Raw genomic sequence first — 27,590 nt, 5'->3', positions numbered from 1 at the left:
GAGTAAGGTGACAAGTTGCTGTAACGCAGTATTGTGGGAAAGTGCCGGTGACGCCCTCCCTCGCCCAGACAGAGTCGGACTCAGAGATCCCTGCTGGCTGCTGCTTGCTCTGTCTCCGGGAGGCTCCCTTGTTTCCTTGCGGTGCGTAAGATGATCCGGGCGGACGTGCAGCACTAAGGCCGCGGTGGGCAAATGCTCTCGGAGCGCAGTCCTGTGCCACAGAAGTCCCGCCCGCGTCCCCAGCAGCAGCAGGAGGTGAAGGAGGAGGAGTTGTCCTACCCGGAGTGGATTAGCCGGAGTTACGTGGAGCTCATGAGTCTGAACGAGCACTCGATGCAGGCGCTGTCCTGGAGGAAGCTCTACCTGAGCCGGGCCAAGCTCAAAGCAACCAGCCGCACCTCGGCGCTGCTCTCCGGATTCGCCATGGTAAGAGGAGCCGGTCTCTCCACCGCACAGAGCTCAAGGTTACCGCTGTCATGCTGCACATGTCTCCCGGCCGTAGCTCTGCACACCGGTTACCGGGGCTCAGCAGCACTGTGTATTATTATTAGTGCCCTGGCTGTACACTGTGCAGTAAGTCCCAAAGGGATGATGGCATCTCGCAGTCATTTCCTTAGTACATGTGTGTGCTGTGTTATTCTCAGGAGGGGGACGACAGGTCTATACAGAATGATGCATGTGTCCTCATGTCTACTTATTTTCTACTCTTAAGGTGTGTATCCACTACCCGATTACACAGAGCCGTTATCGTTCAATCGCTCGTAAATCGGGCAGCAAAATGTAGGCAACGACCAGCGATGCGTGTTCACGCTGGTCGTTGCCGGCATCGCTCATCGCCCTCTTCTTATACATATTCGCCATTTTTTTTACCCTTACCCCACCACCTATACTGCAAGGCTTGGCTTGCTGGAGTGTGTAATTCCACAACTTGCTGGGCTGTGTAGTAATGCAATTGATAGTGGACACAAGCATACATCCTTTACCCCACCACCTATATTGCAAGGCTTGGCAAAAGAACGTTCTGTAGCTAGTTCAGAAACGAACGTACGTAGTAGCTCTGAAAATGTTCACGTAGGCTTGTGTTTTCTCATAATCACACCCCCTCCCTGCCCATTATGTTAATTTTAGGTACACCCACTGTTAGGCGCAGCCTGAAATCGGAAAAATGTGTACGCTGGTACAATAAGTTCCTTGCGATATTTCGGCAGTGTGGGATCGAAGGTTGCACATTGGATTATATGTGTGTACATTCGTATCGGCACTTCCGAGCGGGAGCATTGTCGATCGAACCGTCGCATCGAATGTGTGATTGTATAGGTGTGTACCTAGCTGTACTCCTTTCCCTACACTTTCCATTGTGCATGCTATATACACCATAAGTTCAGTGTTCGTTATCACTCTAATACTCTTCACAGGAACAGCATATTATCAGATGCACTGCCCTGGCACCAATGTTTTGATTGTCCCTAAGGGGTCTATTCATCAGAGAGTGCCATATGGCCCCCGATGGTGTAATCACCTCACCGTGGGGGATACTTATCACCGGATTCAGCATTGCCCTGGTGCGGGGACAGCTGCTCCTGTAAAGCAGCTTCCCCCACAATCAGTAACACTGCTACTTCTGTAGCAGCGTTACATGCCTGTCCCCATTGCCGGCTGAGGTCACGCATACGCACTGCCGCTTAGGAGGCAACAGAGGGATCCGCTCGGATCCCTCTTCGCCTCCTCGGAAATCCTTTCCATAGGAAGGAGCTGGGCTCTGAGAAGAAACGCCATCTGAAGATGGTTTGTTCTCGCAAGCAAACTCCAACAACGTCAAGTTATCGGAGATCGCTGAATATCAGGTGGTCCTATCGGACCCCTGATAATGAATGACCCATTAGCTTAAAGGGTTTCTGCATGTGTAACAGGCAATTAACGGATGATGAATGGACCCCCGAAGGAGAAAAATAACAAAACTTGATGAATATGCCTCTTTGTTGGGGTGGGTGTCATGCAGTTCACAATCCCAAACTATGCAAGTATTAATACACTAGGATATTTCCAGTCTTGTTTAGCTCGTTCTCTTCATAGCAATATTTAGACTTTGAAGTGGTAAAAATGTAAATCCAATAGTTTTATTCTAAAAGAGAGTACTGGAAACTGAGTTTTCAATATACTAAAAATTGTCCTTTTTTATTTGTTAAACGTTGCCATTCTGTTTATGTAAAGTTATTATACAGAAAGACTTGGTTACTTCATGAACTTCAGGTCAATTGGCTAGTAATAAATCTTTTCAAAACCCATTTTAAACAGAAGTCATTATATTCTAAGGAAGTGTAACAATTGGTAGTTTCTCTGAAGCTACTTCTTCCTAGTTATTGTAAACAGGATATCCTTCACCAACCATAAAATAACTTGTTTTGTGCCATGTTTTAAAATTCTGTGTTTAAATAGAACATGAATAGTATGAAATTAGATCAAAGGGCAACAGAACATGGTGGTGCTATATAAGAATCTGATAATAAATTATGTATATTTTAGTACTTTTTTGTGTGTGCATTTAACTTATGGTGCTTTTCCTCTATGTAACACTACATTTTCTTTGCCGGTATGTGGCAAGGTAACTAAACACTTGCATTCATCTTGGTGATTTATTTTCCTATTCATTTGGCTTGATCAAAATCAAAACTTTTTGTTTTCTAACACCCGTACTTCACTAAACGGACTGAACACAAAAAATTGCAGTGCAGTTTACATAGCCTTAGCCTTTTATTATTATACCATATACTACGCACCACCCTACTGAAAAATACATGTCATTTAGCCGCAACACAAGCCTCCACATAAACCACACATCCTCTGTGCCTAGTGACATATCTGTGCCAAACATGTTTCGTGTGTGGTTTGTTGAGTTTGTCAGACAGTTAGCAGTTACTGGAGTTCTGCATTTAATGATATCATCCTACAAAATAAAAAGGCATGAATATATAACTTCCTGGTAGTCTCACTTATCGTTGTGATTCAACTGACCATTGGAACATGGCATATGTACATTCTTCCCTTGTAGTACATCATCATTTCCCTTATTTTATACCACAAAAATCGCCCTGTACAGTGTTGTCGTTGTGCGCTACAGCAGCTTTGTACACTTCTAGTAATAAACAGTCATTCATGTTTTAGTACAGTGATATTCAACCATTTTCAACTCTAGGCACACTACACAAGATTTTAAAATTGTCAAGGCACAATATCTGGCAATGTGGCGTACATGACTAATGAAAAAAACATACACATTGGCCTCCTGAGGAGTTAAACACACTATAGTACAAGTGCGCTGAGCTGACCGCCGCGGCACAGTGGTCGAAAAACGCTGTTTTAGTAAAAACAAAATATTCAACATACAGTATTCAGATGAGGATAATTTATATAGCTTTGTTAATGTTTTATTTACTGTGCAGGTTTAATGTGTTTTTGTTTTTTTTTTTTTTTTTCCTGAAAGTTCATCAACTGTTTAACCACATAATACAATACATTTCATGTAAGGTTTGGGCGAGGGGTTGCTTTGTGCTTATGAGAAACGACCCCGTACGTCCCCATAGGTCCCGTGACTATATGGTGAAATTAACCACACATGTATAATACCTTCAGGTGATCAACCCCCAAAATAACATGATTTGACTTTGGCTGTTGATAACATACCAGTACTGTGTGATGATCTGGGCTGTGATTACTGAGCCTGTTGGGGGTGAACACTATAGATGACTGGCTTGTATGATCCTTTGGCTGAGTAAATCATGCTTTTTATTTACACTTCTGTACAGCATAGCTCACACTGGGCGGAATTCAATTCTTTATAGCCGCTATCGCGCCCGACAGAGCTATTAAATTCTTGCTCTTGTCGGGCACGATGAGCTGCCAGCGCTACATTTCAGCTCGCAGCCCCTGGGGGATGAGAGCTGAAATGTGCGAAAAGTGACATATTTGGGCGCCCAAACATCACTTTTCGCGATCGCGCCCAGCACTTTGGTCGGGTTTAGCTGCTTTACATAGCTAAACCTGACCTCTAAGGGCGCGATCAGCGCGAACATCTTGGACAATTATATAGCGGCCCGCGATCTCCTGTCACTTTAGACGGGAGATGCGGGCCGCGAATACAATTGAATTCCGCCCACTGTGTTCAATCATTATTGTTTTAAAGCACTGCTCCTTAACCTTTGTTTTACTTGTGCAGAGGATGGTAGGGCCATGTCCATGTGCCTATGGCCCATATTCAATTAGTTTTGCACCCGCGATACTTTTCCGCTTTGCCGGACTTTTTGCCTACTTCGCATGTTTTGAACACAAACTTTTTGTGCGCGCACCCGCAAATCGCCACATTCAATTCCAAAGGACTCAAACTCGTCCTGGCGAAACTCACAGGCAAAAAGTGCTGTCAAAAATGGGGAAACAGCCTAACGACCCCCAAAAGATGCACTAACATTGGGGATCAGTATAGATATCCCCGGTCAGCTTTCCTGAAGCTATTTGGGGTACTTAAGTGCTTTCAATTGCCTCCTATATAGTGTCTTTGCACAAGTGGTGAAGAATAGCATTAAGCAGTATTTTTTCGTGAAAATGGTAGTCCTGTCAAATTTGGGATACTTGAAAATGGGTACAAGCATGGTTTAAATTAGCTGTAGTGAAGTGCTAAGTGACCTCAAAAAACGCACCTCAGCATGCACCTGCAATCTAAAAAACACCTACCCCATACTTTTTTTTTGTAATTTTTTTTAATGCAGTTATTCTTTTGGGGGGCTGTCCCAAGGGTGCAGAGTGGTTTCTGCACCTTTGCACCCCAAAACCACAATTCTGCACTTTTTTCTGCCTGCTATTCATAGGCAAAACTTTTCCTGCTATTACATTGCATTGACTTTCCGCGTACGCGAAAAGTCTTCACAGTTGAATGCGGCGAAAAGTTTTCACCTGGCGAAATGTTATCCGCGATACTTTTTCGCGGATTACGGCTTTTTGCCGCTAATTGAATACGGCCCTTTGTATCTAATGGCTTTTATAGATGAAAAGAAAACGAGGATTTCTTAGTCATTACAATTGCTGTAAAATGATTAGTGCTAGAGTCGTGACATCCTTGTCAGTAACAGGCAGCTGTTCCAGCATGTGTCTTTGTGTCTTTATTTTGGCTTGGGAAAGGCTGTGCTGATTGCACATTTAATGAGATCTGGGATATCAGTATTGCATTCCAAGATGGGAGAAATCTAAAAATGGGATCTAGTGTCCTACAAGGGGGAGGGAAAATGGTTCTAAAAGCTATGTGTCGCAGCAGTTCGTGGCTGAATGCTTCTGCATGTATGATATTATGTGTGTGTGTATAATGTATATATATATTTTACAAAATATATCGTGGCATGAAAAGTGTATTGCGTTTCCTATATCCATTGTGCCTATAGGTTTGCTCGATGTGATTAGGAGTCATTTTCAATGTAGAGTTTTGCTGGAGAAGCCTTGCAGCTCATAGATGCTTATGTAATACCATGTCACAAAGCACAATGGACTGCTTTCATTAGCCTGGCTACACTCCACTGCTATCTCTGTTGCATCAGTACCTGTTCTATATACCAGAAGAGTATTGGTATGTGACCAGGGCAGATTAAAATGTGTTTGTCATCTGTCATAGGAGTTTTTAGACTGTGGATATCCTTGACAAAGAAAGGTGATCTTCTATCTTATATAACTGGTTATGATGCCTTTCCTACAATGAATGGTAAATATAACTAATAATGTTGGTTTCATTCAGTGATGGGCAACCTGATACATTTTTGGGGGCAGTTCAGGTTACCCTTTAACCTTCAAAAGGGCCAGAGGATACATTTTAATCTCAGTTGTCAATTGAATTTATACATTTAATCAATGAAAAGCACACAGGGGTAAATATAATAGGGTGTGGAGTTCTGACATCAGTGAGTCCTGTGCGAGACTGCGCAATGTTTTAACGTAGTAGTCAGTTAACAGGCAAACTTTAAACCTGTTTTGCCTGTTAAATGATGACTACTTTAAACATGGGGCAGTCTCACACGGGACTCGCCGATGTCAGAACTCCGCACCCTATTACATTTACCCCACAATCTGTAATAATATATCAGCACACATTACAAGCTATAGCAAACATTTACTCTTATGACAACAAAGCAGGAAAGAACTGGTGGCTGGAAGTGAAGGCTTTGGAGGCAGCATGTCGCTAATCTGTGAATTGCTTCAGGGAATGCATACAATGGAGATGTATAGATCTCTCCCCCCTCCAGTATATCATATAAAAAACACCTATGGGGGCTGCTTTGCAGACGGAAGTGACCACAGCAATTATCTTATGGTGGATACACACTATACAATATATCGTACAATCGTGGAAGTTTCGAACAATCTGTATGACCATCGCATAGTGTGTACACACATCTTTCGTTTACACACGACGTTCATTGCATCGTCCCATCTACTGTGCTGCACGTCGGCTGGGAGGATGTGATGTGTACGCGGTGTAGTGTGTACGCATGACTGCACGTGGTGTAGTGTGTACGCATGACCACACGTAATGTACATGAGAAATTGTTATTTGTATACAATCTCCCAACACAGTATATTGTGCAGTTGTTCCAAATATTGCATAGTGTGTTCTGGAATTGTATGGTTGTAAGTGAAATTGTATCAGCCGTCATATCACTCGGTCAGATGTGTACCTTGCTTTAGCTATCTGCTACTGTCCCTCCATGTTGTCCAGGGGATCCTTAATATTTGTGAGATACAGGAAGCAGGAAAGCACAGGAATCTGCCAGCCTTCAGTAAGATATGCAGGAAATATGTCCCTTTCTCATTCTCCTCTGTAGCTTGCATACAGTAACCATTAAATAAGGTGCTATGCTAAAATTTGTTCACTAGTCAGTTTTTTTAAGTTTTAAATGCATATGAAAGCTACACTTGAATGTAAAGTGCAAGCATCTGCATTCTGATTCTGGTATTTGGCCTGTTGTGCATAGCAATGGCAAATATCAGCTTAAGCCTAGGATTAAACTGAAGTTGACACTTCGGGTGGAAACGTGATGTCACAACGTGTCAGGTTTGAAAATTGCAGTTTAGCTTTGCTAAATCTAGGGGCTTGAAATTAGCCCAAAATCACACCATAACGTGGAAATATTGCCAAATTGGCACTTGATACATTTTCCACTTTGGGTTAGAAATGGAAAGCATATCACTGGCAGAGAGACTTGGATGCAGTACTCCACATCAACAGTCAATTATTTGTGAAGCTACTCACCTCTGACTGTGATTTAAAGGTTATTTGTAACATTGTAATTAACCCCTGATGAAGTCCTGTCATAGCACAAAATATGAATGTGAACAGTGCTTTTGTTAAGGCCACTACAATTTGGTTCCCACTGTCGAGAGCTCACACCCATAGGCTGGTGACCTCTACCTATTGAGGCCTGAACTCCGCACCTAATGTTACAAAATTAATGTAAGCAAGTTTTTATGAAAACATTGTCAAATTTGTTTTTGTTAAATAAATATTTTTAAATATTGTCTAATTTTTGGTCTACTACTTGGGTGAATTTTCTTCTGGTGTAAGGGTATGCTTACAGGTAACCCTAAGGAATTAACTTGTCTGAGGGCCAAATTCATGGACTAATTCCATTTTGATGAACTATTCGAGAAACATCTTGAAGAATTCAAGTTCTGAAAGAATTTCTTCATCACCTATACTTTTATTATTTGATTAATAATTCATGGTTTAAGTGTCTATAATTATAATATTGTAGTGCCCTTCCTATTCGTGCGTGTGTATATGGTGTTGGGTATGAAATACCAGCATTTGGGATGCCTGCTGTCAAAATGCCAGCAGCAGCATCCCGATGCTCGGTATCCCAATAGGGGTCGGTTAAGTATGCCAACTCTCACACCAACCCTCCCATCTTTCACCCTAACCCTCCCCCCTTGGTGCCTAAACCCAACCGTCCCTCCTTAGTGCCTACCATCCTTCCATTGGTACCTGCCACCCCCCCCCCCCCCGCGGCTAACAACCCCGTCATACTTAGCATCCCATCCGCCAGCATCCTGTGTGTGTGTGCGCACGTGTATGTGTGTGTGTATATATATATATATCTCATACATACACACACACACACACACACCACTCACCATTGTTAAATCACTGACAATAATATAATTAAATAGTGGGGTTTTGTTTCATGGCTTGATCAATGCATTTAAGCCTGCAGCCTCCTACACTATCTGTCATACTTATGGAAACCTGGTAGCTGCTATCACAGAGTTTAAACTGAAAAAATGTTAACTTGTTTAAAGCTCTCCTGCCAACTAATGGCTTTTAGAGGCAAGAAAGTCACCAAACATAGCTTCTATCATACTACCAAAAAGGCAGTTTTATATAAAAATATAATTGCTCACTCTCTCTATCAGTTCAGGGCTCTCTCCAAACTAACAAGAAATGTCCTGATGCCTCCAGATTTAAAATATCAATACGGCTGCAGCACTCAGACATTTGTACCAGTCCGAATGAAATCGTAGGGCAGCCTGCTGCTTGTCAATATATATATTTAACACACACACACACACACACACACACACACACACACACACCCCCCCCCCCCATGTGTAGAAGGCTTCAGGGGTCTTATACCAGTCTTATGAAAACGTAGGACACTGTGCTGCTTGTCAAAGTTTGCTGCTTTTAATAACTTTCATCAGGATATTATTAAAAGTAACTGAAACTTTGACAAGCAGCAGGCTGCCCTACGGTTTCATTCGACTGGTACAAAACTTCTGAGTGCTGCAGCCGTATTGCTATTTTAAATCTGGAGGCATCGGGACATTTCTTGTTAGTTTGGAGAGAGTGCAAGCCCTGAACTGATATAGAGAGAGTGATTATATTTTTATAAAAAACATCTGTAGTGGAAATGACAGCCCACTAATACAACTTATGCTGGCCATACACGATACAATTATCGCTACTATAATTGTAGCGTGTGTGCAGGCGACCGAGGGTTAAATATTGGTCGGTCAGGCATGCAGGATTGTCCAGCATGTCCGTCTGATGCGATATTTACCCTGTAACTGTCGGCCGCATCGGGCAGTGCCCAGCGCGGCCGACAGACAGACATTTCCTGTGTTCCTTCCTACGGAAGGAACAGGGAAATGTGCCCTCCCCCGAGGGCGGAGCGCGGATGTCTGGCTATACACTGTGAGATTTCTCTCACAGTGTATGCCGGCGACATCTGCGGCTGGCAGCCGGCCAGATAAAATGTCTGTCGGTCTGACAGACATTTTATCTGGCTGTGTATACCCAGCATTAGAATGTTGAATGATCAAATATTCATTCTAGAACAACCTGGCTTGGAGACTGTAAGCAATTAAAATAGATTTACCCCAATAATAATATAAGCTGTAGCCTTTATTGGAGAAAATGACTTGTAGTATAGGATAAATATTATCATGCACTATAAATACTATTAAGTATCATCACAAATAACAGGTGTATTGAGAGTTACCTACATCTAGATTAGCTATTTCAAGCACTGCTGATGTTGGAGGAAAGTGTCTTGTAGAGAACCCTTCATTTACGAAGGTAAACTACTGAACAATTATGTCTTTGTTACATTTACAATATGTTCGCACATATTATTAGTATATAAGCAAACTAAGGGCCTGATTCAGCTTGGATCACTGTTGCTGATACGCACGCAATTGGCCAATTGTTGCGTTCTGCGCATGCGTATGGGGAGTGGTTGCCCGAATGCATTAATTATCCATTGCGAAGCCATACGCAGTGTGAGGTCTCATAGCGTGCCTGGCTGTTAGCCATTTCTGAGTAAGGTCAGGGCTTGTGCAACTGTGCGTGAGGCCGCGATGGTACTCGATTGTACCAAGTATTACGGATGTATGTAAGGCAAAGTGGGCGTCCCTGTGCAGTGCTGTGAGGGCATTTCGATCACAATGTATTAGCAAGGATTAACATATCATGCAGTGGAACTGCATACGTATTAGCAACTGCAATAGCGATCCAAGCTGAATCAGGCCCTAAGTTTGGTTTGAGCCTTACCATTAAACCATCATCTCTGTACACATATAGCTGAACTTAAAGGATGTGCTCATCCATACTAACACTACTACTTTCTTTTGTGAGGCTGATATTCGCAATGTAGCAGATACAATAGATTCCTAAAACACAAAAGGGGGAAGGGATGACATCGCACAGGCAAAAATAATTACAACCATAAATGTATGCCACTATGCCCTTATTATAATACCATAAAGGGGGAAATGAAAACATACTGGGCAATGGCGGTGCTCTCTAAAGTTAAATACAGTATTGAAAGAAAAAGAAACTGTTTGGTGAGCACTCTTTGAAAGAAAAGGGGAATACAGGTTGGGTCTCCCATATCCAAATATTCTGAAATACGGAATATTTTTAGCATGACTGAGATAGTGAAACCTTTGCCTTTTGCTGGTCCAATGTACACAAACTTTCTTTAAGGCACACAATGATTAAAAATATTGTATAAAATTACCTTCAGGCTTTGTGTATAAGGTGTATATGAAATATAAATGAATTTCATGTATGTACACAAACTTTGTCTGAGCCACAAAATTATTGAAAATATTGTATAAAATGACCTGCAGGCTGTGTGTATATAATACATAAATGTATTCTGTGTTTAGATTTGGGTCCCATTCCCAAGATATTTAATTATGGTATGCAAATTCCGATATCCAAAATACCCCTGGTCCCAGGCATTTTGGATATGGCGGACTCAACCTGTATATTAAAATGTAACTTTTTTATTTAATTCTCTAAAACAAAAAGTATGCCCCTATGATACCTGACAAACAAGTCTACACACACATTTATAACGCATTCAAAACATTTTTATAAAAAAAATGTGAGAAAAATACACCAGTCAATATAATTAATTGTCAAGACCGTAGTCTCTAACGTCACACAGTAGTTGGACTGGTTACTACTCACTGTGGGGCTAGATATACGTCTATCTCCTCCTTCTAGGCCAGGGGTGGGAAACATTTTTTCTGCCGAGGGCCACTTTTAATATACAGCTGGTAAAATAAGTATTGAACACGTCAACATTTTTCACAGAGTTGTCCTGAAGCCACTCCTTTGTCATCTTGGCTGTGTGCTTAGGGTCGTTGTTCTGCTGATGAACAGTCGCCCAAGTCTGAGGTCAAGAGCGCTCTGGAGCAGGTTTTCATCCAGGATGTCTCTGTACATTGCTGCATTAATCTTTCCCTCTATCCTGACTAGTCTCCCAGTTCCTGCTGCTGAAAAACATCCCGACAGCATGAAGCTGCCACCACCATGATTCACTGTAGGGATGGTATTGGCCTGGTGTTGAGCGGTGCCTGGTTTCCTCCAAACATAACAGCTGGCATTCACGCCAAAGAGTTCAATCTTTGTCTCATCATGGTCTGAGAGTCCTTCAGGTGCATTTTGGCATACTTCAGATGGGCTGCCAGGTGCTTTACTAAGGAGTGGCTTCCGTCTGGCCACTCTAATATACAGGGCTGATTGGTGGATTGTTGCAGAGATGGTTGTCCTTCTGGAAGGCTCTCCTCTCTGCACAGAGGAATGTTGTAGCTCTGACAGAGTGACCATCGGGTTCTTGGTCACCTCCCTGACTAGGGCCCTTCTCCCCTGATCACTCAGTTTAGACGGCCGGCCTACTCTAGGAAGAGTCCTGGTGGTTCCGAACTTCTTCCATTTACGGATGATGGAGGCCACTGTGCTCATTGGGACATTCAAAGCAGCAGATATTTTTCTGTACCCTTCTCCAGATTTGTGCCTTGAGACAATCCTGTCTCGGGGGTCTACAGACAATTCCTTGGACTTCATGCTTGTTTTGTGCTCTTACATGCACTGTCAAGTGTGGGACCTTTTTATATAGACAGGTGTATGCCTTTCAAAATCATGTCCAATCAACTGAATTTACTACAGATGGATTACAATTAAGCTGTAGGGACATCTTAAGGATGATCAGTGGAAACAGGATGCACCTGAGCTCAATTTTGAGCTTCATGGCAAAGGCCGTGAATACTTGTGTACATGTGATTTCTTAGGTTTTGTGTTTTGTTTTTTTAATTAAATTTGCAAAAAAAAAAACCTTTTGCACGTTGTCATTATGGGGTATTGGGGTAGATGTAAGAAGCCCAGAAACGGTATCAGCGCACGTTAAGTGCGCTGATACCGTTTCTCCCCGATGTATGATCGGGGGTCTGGGCGGTAAATGCTATGCGCCCCTGTCATTATCGGCGCTATCTACAAGATAGCAGCGCCGACAGCCTGGGCTATGTACGAACGGTCAGATCGTCTGACCGTTCAGCCGGCTGTAGCTGTCGTTATCGACAGCTACAGCCTGGCGTTAGCCTATCCCCACAGCAGGGACAGCGTTGTCCCTGCTGTGGCGGCTACCGGTTCCAGGGCTGCACGCGGGGATCTCGCGATACTTGCGAGATCCCGCGCATGCTCATTGGAGCCGGCCGGGCCTGACACACATCGCATCAGCACTAGGCTGATGCGATGTGGTCTGTAGCGGGTAGCGCCGCAGGGGGGAGTTAACGCTCCCCCTCTCCAGGCGGTGAGATGTTCACACATCTCACCGGTAGTGCTTCCTGCTTCGCCTCGGTAAAGAGGCGAATAAGGAAGCGTTATAGCGGCACTTAACGTGCCACTATAATACATCTACCCCATTGTGTGTAGAATTTTGAGGACAATAATGAATTTATGCCATTTTAGAATAAGGCTGTAACATAACAAAATGTGGAAAAAGGGAAGCGTTGTGAATACTTTCCGGATGCACTGTACATTAATTTTGTACCCTTTATGTGGTCACAAGATAAAAGTTTATGGAAATATAGAATTAGGAAGGTCACTGTAAAGAAATGCTTCTCCTGCCATCTCTAACCCCACAGTAATGGTGCATACACACGTAACGATTTTTTGAACGATTATCGTTAATGACGTAGTTTATCGTTCAGTTTCTCAGTTGTAATGATGAACGATTATCGTTATGCGCGTTCCCGTTTGTAGTTCATTCTGACTGACCAACTGAACAATTTTCATTCAAAAAATGTAGTTCAAAAAATCATTCATTACACTTTAAAAAAAGACAGATAATCTGACAGAAAATCGTTCATAAAATCGTTGGTAACAAAATCGTTGTGTGTGTGTGTGTGTGTGTGTATGCAGCTTTAGTAGTAACCAGTCCAACTACTGTGTGATATTAGAGATTACGGTCTTGATAGTGAATTATATTGACTGGTGTGTTGTGTTTTGTTTTGTTTTTCCTCACATATTTTCTTATAAATGAATGTGTTATAAATTTGTGTGTAGACTTGTTTGTCAGTATCATAGGGGCATACTTTTTTGTTTTAGAGAATGAAATAAGTTACATTTTCAAATATTTCTTTCTTTCAAAGAGTGTTCACCAAACAGTTTTTTTTTTTTTTTTTTTCTTTTTCTTTCAATACAATAGAATTGAATGGGCTGCTGATGTAAAATGCATCCACAAATCAATGTACTTGTGGGCCAATCTCTGCGTCTGCTCACCCATCATTCTTTGAAACCTCTTAGGCAAAGCTTCTCCATTACCTATCTGTAACAGTCTCTGATTATATACAGGAAGCAAAACTGTCAAACTTTTCTATGCTGCCCAAGATGGCAAAAGCCTGCAGCACAAATATAAAATGTGAAAAGTATAACTATGTGCTGATGCCTGTTGTCCTTCTTACCCTTTACCTCTTTCTTAACATGATATCTATGGGCAGGAAATGTCAGTATTTTCTTCCTCCTAATTTTTTCCTTTTTATTTCATGTTCTTGTTTATATTCATTAAACAGGTTCAATATGCACAGATTCCGATTACAGTTCGGTTTAAATGCAAAGTAAAAGCCTTAATCTAAGCCCTCATGTCACGCAGTCACATTTTCCTTTCACAATACAATTGCTTAATACAAATAATCTAACTACGTCTCTTGCTGGATTGTCTGGATCTCTGTTTCCTGCGAGAAATGTTAATACCCTGTAAGAACGGACAGTGCAGTGGAAGACAATTCGGGTATATATTTACTAAAGTAAGTTTTTAGAAGTGGAGATGTGGCCCATAGCAACCGATCAGATTCTACTTGACATTTGTCTAGCACATTCTAGAAGATAATAGCTAGGATCTGATTGGTTGGTTGTTATGGGCAACATCTCCACTTTTAAAACTCCACTCCACTTTAGTAAATTTACCCCTACAAGTTTTGTGGGAGCTATGCATTTCTTTCCATGTTGCTTTTGTATCCCGTATAGGACAGCTAAGTTAAGAGCTCTGAATGGACAAATAGGCAAAATCATATTCCCTCAACAAACTAGGGCTGTGATTCAGTTGTTTTGGATGCCTCCCACTGGGTGCCTATAGCATTAGGTACCCAAAGGTATATAGACTCCTAAAGCTGCACGGGACACATTTCTTCTCGCAGCCTCTTTAGGTACGAGAAGAAATATGTGCAAAGTCTGTTGCTTTGGGGCATCCTAACCACTTTAGACTGGTTTAGCCAGTTTGCGGGGCTAAACCTGCTGCTTTAAATACTAATGGGCGCTCGAACGGAGAAACTATTTAATTGCTCCATCAGACGCCTATTTGTATAAACTCCCAACAGCATGTGCTTAGTTTGCCATACTGTTGGTTGTTAGGGGATTTTGAGGTTTCTTTACCAGCAAAGCAGCAACTCAATGATTAAGTGTTAACTGTGCACCACTGCAGTGCCCCCAATTGTAGGGAAATAGTTGCAGAGTGTTGAGCCAAATTTGAGCGGCGAGACTTAACATTGCATCCAGACCACTTTCCAGTGAAATACAGTATGGATGGAAGATCTACAGTGCCTAGATAGTCAGTAGGTCGACACAAAATGGTCGGCGGGCAACAGATGGGGTCAAAAGGTTGACATGGTCAATAGGTCGAAAGTTAAAAGGTTGACCTTGTTACCTCGTGTGTCTTTTGGACTTGATGGGAACTATTCAAATGTTTTTGGATACCCATCACTATATCTGATGTTTTAATAGATGCGGCTAATCCCGTCTAAAAAGACAGTTAATTTGCCCAAATAGTGGGCACGATGCGCTTAAGGAAACCAAAAGCCCTACTTTGGACAAATTTCTGCTCACCGCTCAGGAGGAGGCTGCAAGCAGAAATCTACAATTAGTAATGAGCGCCCACTCATGGCCTGCGGGACAACCAATTGAATAGTTCCCATCACTTTAGACAGGAGCTACGGGTGCCCAAAAACAATTGAATCCCCTTAGGCTTGTACCGTCTTAACTTCAAACTTTATTGTTTAGTGTGATTTCAGCCACTGAATTACCTATCCATGTGTGTGATGCAAGCTACCAGGTAATAAAATGTATTTTCTTTTTGTTGCAACACTTATTACGTCAGTAAAAAAAATAAAATAATAATTAAAAAAAAAAAATATATATATATATATATATATATATATATATATATAATGTGTATAATTTGGATCAAAAGGTCGACACATGGTTTTTCATGATTTTTAGGTTTAGGCACGTGGCGGTGGGTTAGGCTGTGGAAGGGAACGGTTAGGGTTATGCACTAGGGGGAGGATTAATATGAGGGTTAGGGTTAAAATAACAAAAAAATGTGTCAACCAATGTCTATCTAAATACTGTAGCTCTTTCAATCCACACCTCTTTCCAGTACATTGTCTCCAGGTCTAATGCCACCGGTAAGACTATTTGGTTCCAGAATATAGCAGCTAGGGCACAACGTAGTTGGAGATAGAATTTAAGATTGTGTGCCATGGGACCCCCTTGGGGGGGAACATGTCACTTTCCATCTTCATTCACACAGGATAAACACATAGAAAAAGGCATACTGAGGAGCCCCCCCAAAAAAGAAGAGACATTGCTAAAACTGAGGCCTAGCTCCCTTTTTAGAGAAGAAGAAAATACACCTCAACTTGTGCTTTTTAGTATATATATATATATATATATATATATATATATATATATATATATATATATATAAATTTTAAAATTTTTTTTTTTGTTCAATATGTGTATAGTATAAATATTATGCCCTCTGCAACAAAGTGAGAGCGCATTGTTCCTCGTAGACCACTCCAGTTAGAGGTTTTTCACAAAAGGTCTCAGCTGAAAGGGCATCACGCACCCCAAGGTATAAGTATAATTTTTAGTAATGGGTATGTACCAACCATCGGGATGCCGCTGTCTGTATTCTGACAGGGGTCCGGTAAGTATACTTACCCTTCCGCCCCCTTATCGCTAAACTTCCCTGCTGTTAGTGCCTAGCCCTCCTCCCTAGAGGTGCCTTTCCCCCCCCCCCGCTCCCCTCCAAAAAAAAACCTAACCCCGCTACACTCCCTAAATCTAACCGTCCCTTCCCCCCTGAGGCTAATGCTAAGGGCGCCCCAGACTTGCCTCGTTCGGGCTAGCGTTCCGGCGGCGGGATTAAGATGGGCGTTGGTATTTCAACGCCTCTCAAGTCCCTTGTCGGGATTCAGCTGTTGGGATTGAGACCAGCGACATTGCGGCCGCTGGTCTCATAACTACATTCCTCATTTTAAGTATAGTTACTTTTTTTTTTTTTTCCTCCAGTTGCCATAGAAATTATAATGAGAAGCTATATCCTGTGTAAAACTTATTCTTTAGCACCATATATTCACTGAACTGTTCTCATCCTATTTTTCGGGCAGGTTACACAGTGATTAAATACCAGTCCTTACATAGACAAAATCCCTTTAAATACAAAACATATTTTAGCACCCTTTGACTGTTAAAAAATTATCTCCCCATATATACTTCCTCTTCTAAGGAATTGGAGATATTGCCACAGGTTTTCAACAGCATTTCACAACTACAAATGCACTTCATTCTATTTAGTATTTGTGTTCTACAATTTGCCATTTATTTCTTTAAAATGGACATCAAAATGAAACAGTTGAGAGAGTGGGAGAGCCTGTTGATTCTTAGTGATATTGTTGGTCATATGTACTGAAAAAATAAATCACAGAAGTTACACTATTTTTTTTTCATTGTACATCGCAGCGGGGATAATAATCTTTTACTATGTACTAAATGTAACTCGCCCTAACCGCTGCCCCTGAGAGTACTTTCCCAGCACATTTGTAAAAGGCTTCTCCTGATAATCTGACACTGCGCATGTGCAAAGTGTCAGATTTGGGAGCCAGACAGAGGCTGTGGGAGAGGGATTTTAAGATCTTTCCTGCGAATATGCCTCCATAGGCATAAAGTGTCTCTCAGTATAACTGCACATAAAAGCACTTTATTGGAGGAGTTTATCCCGAGAGGGAATTTAAATGTGTGTACACTAATGCGCTTAGACGCTGGGAATAATACATCTAGGTGGATAATATTCTGTTGTTGTGTTAAGATGCAGATGAAATATGCTGTAAGTTCAACCATACATCTATGTCACGGGTTCTCAAACTCTGTCTTCAGGACCCCGAACAGTGCATGTTTTCCAAGTCTCCTCACAGATTCACAAGTAAAATATGTGTCTGAGTAATGAATACACCTGTGCACCTGCCAGGAGTCCTCCAAAACAAGAACTGTGAGGACCGAGTTTGAGAACCACTGTTCTATGTGGATAAAACCTTGTCATTGTGTAAAGATACAGATGAGATAAGGAATTTGAAATAAATATATATGCACATACGTGTATACCCCCTTAAAGAAGTCTAGATACCAGACTAAACACATTGGGACTGTGTGATCCTGCCTTCATGGACCTTCCTAACTTGAACAATCCTTACCAATTCCTTATTTTTAAAAACTCACTCTGCCTTTCCTATGTTTTATCTATTTGGTGTGTTTTTATGAGTATGTAAGCAGTTTTTGGTGCGTAGTCACCTTTTTTTTTAAGTAAGTAAATTGTGTTTTACATATTTAATTAAAAAAACATTTGGGGTCTGTTAATTGTTGAATATCATATGCGCTAAGACACTATTTGTTTCTTTATTATTTATGCACTATGGGCTCGATTCTATTGATCGCAAAGTCAATAGTGCCGGGAGGGAGCTCCCAGCACTATTCACTTCAGTGCGCTGGTTTCTGCCCTTAGTGCCGGGAAGTTTAGTTGGAGAATGCCAATTCTCGCTTCTAAACACCCTGTTTAAGGCGCGAGGGGCAGGAGAACGGACATTCCCCGACCTAACAGCGCGCAGAATTGAAAAGCGCCAGGAACACCGCTATTTACTTCACGATCAATTGATTCGAGCTCTATGACACTTTACATGTTTTTGCAAATTGCTTTGAAGATGAATTAAGATTTCCACACTGGTCATAATTTATTTATTGCTACACATACGCACTGTTGTTATTCACAGGAATTATCCTTGTTTACACATTTCTCAAACTCTGCACTGTACTAAGCACTTTTAGGCACTCTACACTAACTACATTGTTGTAAATTTGAGTATTACATGACAGAACCCAATTGCCACTACTTTGTTGTTTGAGCAGACACCCGTTAAAAGAAGGTGAGTGCAATACGTTTGTGTGGTATTACTAGAGGCTTGAACCTCATTCACACTGATCCAATAGTTATTGAGAGAATACCTCATTTAGAGACTATGGGCCAAATGTAATAGGTAGTCTGTTTTGGTAAATAAAAAATGACGTGCACCCCCTCCCCAAAAGCATAACCAGCCCCGGGCTTTATAAAGCCTGTTCTGGTTCTGAAAATACAGGGGCCAAAATGCGTAGGGGGCCCCTGTATATTAAGAACCAGCACAGGGCTTTGTTGAGCTGGTTCTGGAAAATCGGGGGACAAAACGAGTAGGGGTCCCCTGAAAATTCCAGAACAAGCACCGAACTCTTTCTAGCAGGGGGATAATGCCACAGCCAGGGAAAACCTTTCACCGGTTTCCCCGGCCAAAGCATTATCCCTGACTGCTAGTCAGTCCAGGCCGGGGATCCCTGGGGAGTTGGGTACCCCCCCAATAAAGGGGTACCCCTCTCCAGGGCACCCCAGGCCTAGACTGATAGCCCGGGGCTATCCCCGGCACCCTAGGGCGGTGGGTGCCGGGTTGATAGTGTAAAGTGAAAGTGTAAAATTAAATTTACCATATTGTCTTTATTTGTAGAACCACAAGTACCAGCAAGCCTCCCCTGCATGCTGGTATTTGGAGAACCACAAATACTAGCATGCGGGGCATTACGGGCCCGCTGGCACTTGTAGTTCCACAACTAAAGAAATACGTAAATAAACAAACTTACACCGTGAAAGTATAATTTTAATAAAACATACATGCACACTCACACTCACACATTCTCACCTATTATCCGAAGTAATCCATAGGGGTGTACCTGAAAAAAAAATCCATACTCCCCTCTCCTATGCGTAGATCACGTCCTCTTCTCCAAGTAGGCAATCCAGGGGTTAAAATAAAAAAACGAAAAATAAAAACGATCCATGCGGACTGAGCAAAGGTGTGTGTACAAAGGTGGAGCAAAGGTGTGAAAGTCCTTCGCTCGTTGTGTCTGATCAAAGGGGGCGTGCTGTCGATGTTGATTGACAGCACGCCCCCTTTGGTGGGCGTGCCTCCCTGACGGGGGCGTTCCCACGGGAACGCCTCCCGTCAGAAGCCGGCCCACTGACATCACTAGTGATGTCACTGGGAGTGATTTTGGCTCTGATAGAGCCAAAATCACTCCGGGGCTTGCGGTTGAAAACCTCAACCGCAGGCTCCGGCTCGCAGTTTCGATGGTCACGACCATCGCGGCTATCAAACTGCACGCTCGTATAGGCTGTGGGTGGTGACCCACAGCTATACGAGCGTCCAGGAGGATGCTCCATTTTTATGGAGGGCGGCCCTCATTCAGAGCGGTCAGTTAGGTGCAACATACACTGCCCAATGTGGCCAACTTGTACCTCACAAATCTTGTGGTTACATCAATGATACAATGTCGCGACATTGTATCATTGATGTAACCACAAGATTAACATCAATTAATCTTGCGGTTACTATGTAGCGGCTCTCACCATAGACGGCTATGGGGATATCTCACCATAGACTACTATGGGAGACAGAGGCTGGCCGCATTCAGCTAATCAGGGAGTTGCTCCGACGGAGATGCTCCCTGATTGGCTGGTGGCCCCTGCACTGACGGGGCACACGTGTGCCCCGGTCATTTACGCGGAGCAAAGGTATGTGTACACACACCTTTGCTCGTCTTTTTTTTTTTATATTTTTTTTTATTTTAACCCCTGGATTGCCTACTTGGAGAAGAGGACGTGATCTACGCATAGGAGAGGTGAGTATGGATTTTTTTTTCAGGTACACCCCTATGGATTACTTCGGATAATAGGTGAGTATGTGTGAGTGTGCATGTATGTTTTATTAAAATTATACTGTCACGGTGGAAGTTTGTTTATTTACGTATTTCTTTAGTTGTGGAACTACAAGTGCCAGCGGGCCCTAATGCCCAGCATGCTGGTATTTGTGGTTCTCCAAATACCAGCATGCAGGGGAGGCTTGCTGGTACTTGTGGTTCTACAAATAAAGACCATATGGTAAATTTAATTTTACACTTTCACTTTACTCTATCAACCCGGCACCCACCGCCCTAGGGTGCCGGGGATAGCCCCGGGCTATCAGTCTAGGCCTGGGGTGCCCTGGAGAGGGGTACCCCTTTATTGGGGGGGTACCCAACTCCCCAGGGATCCCCGGCCTGGACTGACTTGCAGTCAGGGATAATGCTTTGGCCAGGGAAACCGGTGAAAGGTTTTCCCTGGCTGTGGCATTATCCCCCTGCTAGAAAGAGTTCGGTGCTGGTACTGGAATTTTCAGGGGACCCCTACTCGTTTTGTCCCCTGATTTTCCAGAACCAGGACCAGCTCCACAAAGCCCTGTGCTGGTTCTTAATATACAGGGGCCCCCTACGCATTTTGGCCCCTGTATTTTTAGAACCAGAACAGGCTTTATAAAGCCCGGGGCTGGTTATGCTTTTGGGGAGGGGGTGCACATTTTTTTTTTTTTTTTTTTAACACACACAGAAGACATCACGGATCTCACTGATCTGTGATGGCTTCTCTGAAACTCGCACCTTTTAATGCTACTCGCATTAAAAGGTGTCAGTTTACATAGTCCTAAACTCGCCTGCACTCGCAAATGCAGTAGCCTCGAGCTGAAAAGTTCGCAGGCTATTGAATTTGCGAGTTTCAGTACAAACTCGCACTTTTTAAAAGTGCGAGTTTGTACTGTTACTAAAACTGACTACCTATTACATTTGGCCCTATATGGGGAAATGATACTGTTGCAATAGCAGGTGTTGCATTACTACCACTGTTCTGAGGACAAGAATGTAGATTGGGTAGCATTGCACCAGATAATGGGAACCTTGTGAATTGACACTGTGTAAAATCACAAGGACAGTAAAAAGAACACCCAACCCCTTATTCCTTTCCTGTATCTTCACTTCAATTTTGGATACGCGCCAGTTCTTTGTGATGGGAGTTTACACATACTCCATTTTGCTCTGTACATCTCTTGTATTTAATGTCATTTTTTCCTGATATGTAAATGGAAAGAGTGTATTGTTTTTTGTTCCGATATTTTATACCATTACCCATATTCATTCTTATTGAAAATCTAACAAAACCTAAAAAAAAAACACAAGACAACGTGGCATTTTTTTAAAATTTTTGTGCTTCTTTTTGAGTTTTACTGTAGCCATTGTACCTCACTGTAGGCGTGATCCTTTCTGGACTGGCACATTTTGTTTGTGAGTCTATGAATTATGTAATGGACACTTGTCCTCGTAGGGGCGTTTTTGGGCTTTACACGTGAAATGCTGAAAATTGCTGCATGCAGCAAGGAATTTAATTAAAAGTAAAAAATCCAGGAACAATGTGTTCTCTTCTAGGCACTCTTCCATATTCAGATTTATCCATTTGCTTGCAGTTTTAAATAACACCAAGTGGGATTGTTGATGTACAGTTAAGTATAAAATCCCTTTTTGTAGAGGGTAACAGCAGCATAAATGACTTGTTCATGATCACAAAGAAATATAATTAAAATTGGTGGGATTTTTGCAAAACAAAGAGATTTAGATTTAATTACATGAAAAGCCTGGCATCTCCATGGTTATGTTCCTGTAAATCTCACATTAATACCACCTAATCCTTTAAATATGACCAGAAATCTCCACAATAACTGTTCTAGTTATTGATGCTCTCTAGGGGCCCCCAGTAGAAGCCCTGTAGTACCTTACCTTCATTTAGCAATCTGCAACTTCTTCCAACAAGTTGTATTCACTTATTTGAACTGCAAAGGGGCTTCTTCTTTATTCATTGTATTCTGTCATGAGAAGGGGCTAAAGTGTTGCCATGGTTACATCATAATGCTGGACATACACTGTCAGATAAAATGCCTGTCAGACCAACACACACTCTGTAACGCCGCAGATATCGTGGACATACACTGTCAGATATCTGTGTATAGTGCACAACTTTTCCGCATTCCTCCCCTGTGAAGGAACAGGGGAAATGTTGGGCGGTCAGTTAGGTGCAACATACACTGCCCAATGTGGCCAACTTGTACCTCACAAATGGTCACATCTGTCTTGCATGCCTGATGATTCGGCGTGTCCGACAGACCGATAATTTGTGGTTGGTCATTGGAATACACTGTGCAATTATCTGGCCGACCCACTGATTTCTGTCAGATCGGCTAGATAAATGTATGCCCAGCATAAGTCCACTGCAGCTTGCAAATAACTTTAACATTACCATTTGAAGTTGTGCTTTATATTACTATATTTTCCTAGGGGAGGCGGTCACCTCATATTATTAGTGGATGTGACATAAGTAATTCTGACATTATTCAGTGGCATGTCATGACAATTGCAACTGTAGCCAAGTAATAACTTTCTATGAATGGGACGTAAAGGGCCTGCTCACTTATGTCCCTGCCCTTCACAAAATGACTGACTCTTTAGACCCACTGAAGCAAAACTCTACTGAAGACTTTGTTGTACATTCAGAGTTTGCATAATTTTCCGCCGGAGCAGATCACGTGGGGTCTCATTGTTTTGTGTGTGTTTTGATTCTTATGCGTAGAATGTGTCAATGTGATTATTACTCCGGTCCATAAAAAACAATGGAATTAGGACAGTTGTTCCCAAACTTTTTTGAATCAAGGCACCCTAGAGTATTATCATTGTTCTCATGGCACCCCTAAGCCAAAAGTTTGTTATTGAGAAATTCTGAAAAAAAATGTAGTGACGTAATAAAGTGAAGGAAATTGTGCTTACCTGTCATCCTTAGGTTTAGTTATGTGGTGGGGGACAGGTTTGCGCTTCTGTTTGTCCACATATTTACATTACATTGGCCTTAAATAATTTAATTTGGTGCTGGACCACCAACATGAGGCACCCCTGCAGTGTTCTGAGGCACCCCAGGGTGCCATGGCGCACAGTTTGTGAACTACTGGATTATTGCAAAGCTTGTAACACCAGTCTCTCATTAGGCTGACTGGTGTTTCCTACTGCATGCTTTCAGCAATGTGTATACTGTGCCACAATGTATAAGATGTGTGCTGTTACCAGTTTGGTGCTCCCTCTCTCAATAGTTCACATCTAAGCTGTGTCCTGCACTCATCAACAGCCAGCTAGAAGAAGTGAAATAATTAGCATATATAGCTGAGCAGGTCTACAAAGAGATACGTAAAGTCTTCACCAAAGAACATTGTTACATTCAATTTCTAAGAATCTTCTGTTCTTCATTTGCATCAGTATGACACTGAAATTAGGCAGGAAATTCCTCTTCTGTTTCCTCTTTTGGGGTCTGATTCTGTTATGTTAGCAAGTTATACCCTGCTGGATAATTGGAAACTCCTCCCTGTTGGGTGTAGTGGCTATTGCCTAAACTATCTTACCCCATACAGATGCTCCCTATTCCTCTAACCAATCTTGATTGCCCATTGTTCAGATTTATACATTAAGTTTTTATGGTGAAACAACCCTAGAATTTCACTGGCCAAGCTGAAATGAACTATAAGTGACGGAGGATGGTATGCAGTCAGGATGCCGATGGTCTAAATGCCGACGGTCTAAATGCAGACCGTCGGCATCCCGACTGTCAAACCCTTCAAGGGTCTAATGACAGGCGTCGAATTCCCGATCGAAAGTAAGCCGGGCACGGACAGCCGTGGTTTAGGTTAGAGGCTCCCAAGGGGGGGACTTATGGGTTATGTGTGTATGTATAATATTTATAGGTTTATGTTCATATATATCATATTTAATTGTGTGCAAGATCCTGCTATGCATTGCTATTTTTTTCTAACCCCTAGGTTAGACCCGAAGTCTCAACAATCCTAGCCCCCCCCCCCCCCCCGGGAGACTTAGGGTTAGGCACCCCCAGGGAGACTTAGGGTTAGGTTGTGGGGAATGGGAAAGGGGGGTTAGATTTAGGCACTTGGGGGGGAGGTTAGGGTTAGGCACCCCTAAGGGAGGGTTAGGGTTAGAAAGGTTAGCGAAACTTACCTGAATTTACGATCGGGATTTTCACCCTTGCAGGCCTGCCGCTGTCGGGATTTGCGTCCGGCGGTAATCATACTGATTCCAGGAGGATTGGGTGTTTCAGATCTGTCAGCATTTTCCCATGTGGCGTTCTTTTGCTATATAATCTGGTTGGCTCTTAGGGAAGGATATACAGATGTGTCCTCATACATCTAGCCTCAATACGCCACGCAGAACGACTTGCCTGGCATCAGTGAGCCGTGCAACTCTGCTAGCTACGGGCGCTTTTTTTGCTGAAAATGCATGACCGCAATGTGATGCAACTAGGATGCACCAGCAGACACTGCTGATTCATTTAAAATGTGATACTTGTATATTTGTGTGTACCAGAGTCTGTATATGAAGCACGACGGAACTTTGAATGAAATAAGCTGCGGCTGCTACATTGTAGTACTATGTGTACAGATTCAGGGACTCCATTGCACACAGATATACAAGTGTCGCATATCAAATTAATCAGCAGTCTCCTGGTGCATCAGTCACATCGCATTTCTGTTTGACATTTTCGGAAAAAAGACACCCGGCACTAGCAGTCTTACAGAACTAGCGCGCAGAGAGGGGCTTCTTAGCTCAACTCCAGCAAAGATGTGTAAGGACACATCTGTGTATACTAATCCCAATTTATAGGAGGAATTATTTGCAACCTTTCTCCCCCAGTGTTCTTTTGCATAATCCTAAAACTCTTAACCCCACCCTCTTCCCGTTAGGTTATTCAATAAGATGTTCCGAGACACATCGCTCACTGCAGGTTTTAAATGCTAAACTCTCCTCCATTAGGTTGAGATGTGTCTATCAGTTAAAGCGTGGAGAAGTGGACCAATGTAGATGTTGCCCCTATCAATGTAGATATTCAAATGCTACTTTATTCTACAACTTCTGGGAATGTAAGATCTACAAATTTCGGTAGAACCTTGTGGTGTACCATTATATCACTCTTCTGGATCAATTCAGGTAGACGCGTGTTGCCTTCAATTCCGCTGAAACTGCCGCCCACCTAAGCTCCATTTTCCTCTGGTTGCAGTGAAATGATGCTCTTTAAATAGACATAAGGGGAGATGTACTAAGCTGTGGAGAGAGCTAAAGCACCAACCAATCAGCTCCTGTCATTTTACATACTGTTTAAAAAATACTCTGTAGGGTTGTTGTGGTTTTTTTGTTTTTTTTGTTTCAATTTCTTTTTACTCATCCGTTTATTTAATTTTCTTTGCTTTCCTAGGTTGCAATGGTAGAAGTCCAGCTAGATGCAAGCCATGTGTACCCAGCTGGCCTCCTGATTGCTTTCAGTGCCTGTACTACTGTCCTGGTTGCTGTACATTTATTTGCACTGATGATCAGCACCTGCATCCTGCCCAACATTGAAGCAGTGAGCAACGTCCATAATCTCAACTCTGTGAAAGAGTCCCCTCATGAAAAGATGCATCGTCACATTGAACTAGCATGGGCTTTTTCCACTGTCATTGGGACGCTTTTGTTTCTGGCTGAAGTTGTGCTGCTTTGTTGGGTGAAATTTCTGCCAGTGAACAATCCAAAGTCACTAGTGAATGAGACTTCTTCTATTAGTCCTGGGAAAGAAGCGGCCATCGCCTCAACCTGCATAATGGTGCCATTTGGATTAATCTTCATAGTGTTTGCTGTTCATTTCTACAGGTCACTGGTCAGTCACAAAACAGATCGACAGTTCCAAGAGTTGAATGAACTTGCTGAGCTGGCTCAACTTCAGGACCAATTGGACCACAGAGTGGACTCCGGCCAATCACCTGGTCATTATGCATGAATAGAAATCCCATTAAAAGGTTAAACTTTCCTGTCTTATGCTGTTTTGGATACAAATGTGAAAAGGGGGTTACGTTGTTACTCAGGAATGAGTAATACCTAGTAATAAGAATGCACTTTGTAGCAAAGTGGGAGGCAGAAGCTTATTTTAGAACTTAATCAGATCTCTATGGCCATGTGATCTGTATTAATCTCTGCGTGCCTAAGACCTGGTTGTCAGAGTAGATTGTGCACTATGCAGGCCTATACACAGTCTGTGTGCCAAAGTTTGCTGCCCACAAGCAAGCTACTTGGAAAACCACAAACTTTATTTAATTTTTTTATTTCAATTTCTGATAATAGATGTGGACCAGTCCCAAGTTCGACCATCAGATTGGAAGTGAAACTTTCTCGCACTGCAGCATGCATGATGGTGTGTTTCTTTGTCCCCTCACCCATATGTGTGGTAGAGAATGCTGCCTTGCTCCTTTGGAGTAATGTGGCTGACTGCTTTGCTGATCACTGTAAACCCTATGGGGGTCACTGTAATCTTTAAGGTGCATGCAAGTGAGTTGGGAGGAATGTGTTATAATGCATGCCACAATAGCCTTCATGTGTGAGCAATTGGATTGCTTTGAATGCTAAATATAGTGTGTGTTTGTATGTATATATGTGGGAGTGTATATAAAATCTATATTTCGCACACAAAGACTTGTAATAGTTGATCCCAGTCAACATTTTACAGCATTTGCTGACTTCAAATCTTTTCAGTAAGTTTATCATTGTTGCTTGAAGTGCCTCCAATGCGTCATCCCAGATGCATTCTAAGTGTCTCTTTCACCTGTTACATTGTGTGTGTACCAATGTGGACTTGCATTACTGTCTTAGGACCCAGCTGCAATGAATGAATTGGGCCTTCTGACTGAAGATGTTTAATATTCATTTGCCCCCCTGTCTGTAAAAAGCAGGAGCAGTCTACTCGTCTTTCAGAAAACTGTGTCTATGGAGGCAAATGTATTGTCTCAGATTTTGTTGATGCAAATTTTTCAATAATTAATATAAAAATTAAAAAAAAAAAAAAAGCTTTATAATTGTATAATGGAAAACATTGAAACTGCGTGCTAAAATCTTCTTTGCTACTGGTTACATTTGTTGTGGAACATAAAGGGAAGTTATAGCACAAATACAGGCCTAGACTGTTGTAGAAACACTTTTT

At 42.3% G+C, this 27,590-nt stretch overlaps 1 protein-coding gene across 1 annotated transcript; it reads left to right on the top strand.

Annotated features, from left to right (window-relative positions):
- LOC148502923 (calcium release-activated calcium channel protein 1-like) lies at positions 1-26,425 on the top strand. The gene is made up of 2 exons (XM_088449173.1): positions 1-426; positions 25,839-26,425. Exons 1-2 carry the CDS (start codon positions 193-195, stop codon positions 26,394-26,396), a joined length of 792 nt encoding a protein of 263 aa, XP_088305299.1. The 5' UTR covers positions 1-192; the 3' UTR covers positions 26,397-26,425.
- The last annotated feature ends 1,165 nt before the right edge of the window (positions 26,426-27,590 follow it).

The sequence above is a fragment of the Taudactylus pleione genome, unplaced genomic scaffold (assembly GCF_031769625.1).
Source record: "Taudactylus pleione unplaced genomic scaffold, aTauple2 ptg000479l, whole genome shotgun sequence".
Taxonomy (NCBI): Eukaryota; Metazoa; Chordata; class Amphibia; order Anura; family Myobatrachidae; genus Taudactylus; species Taudactylus pleione.
This window is presented reverse-complemented; position numbering and strand designations above follow the sequence as displayed.

Coding starts and splice junctions, on each gene's coding strand:
- LOC148502923 (XM_088449173.1), top strand. CDS start 193: ATGCTCTCGGAGCGCAGTCCTGTGCCACAGAAGTCCCGCCCGCGTCCC. Junction 427..25,838: donor TGCTCTCCGGATTCGCCATG/GTAAGAGGAGCC, acceptor TTGCTTTCCTAG/GTTGCAATGGTAGAAGTCCA.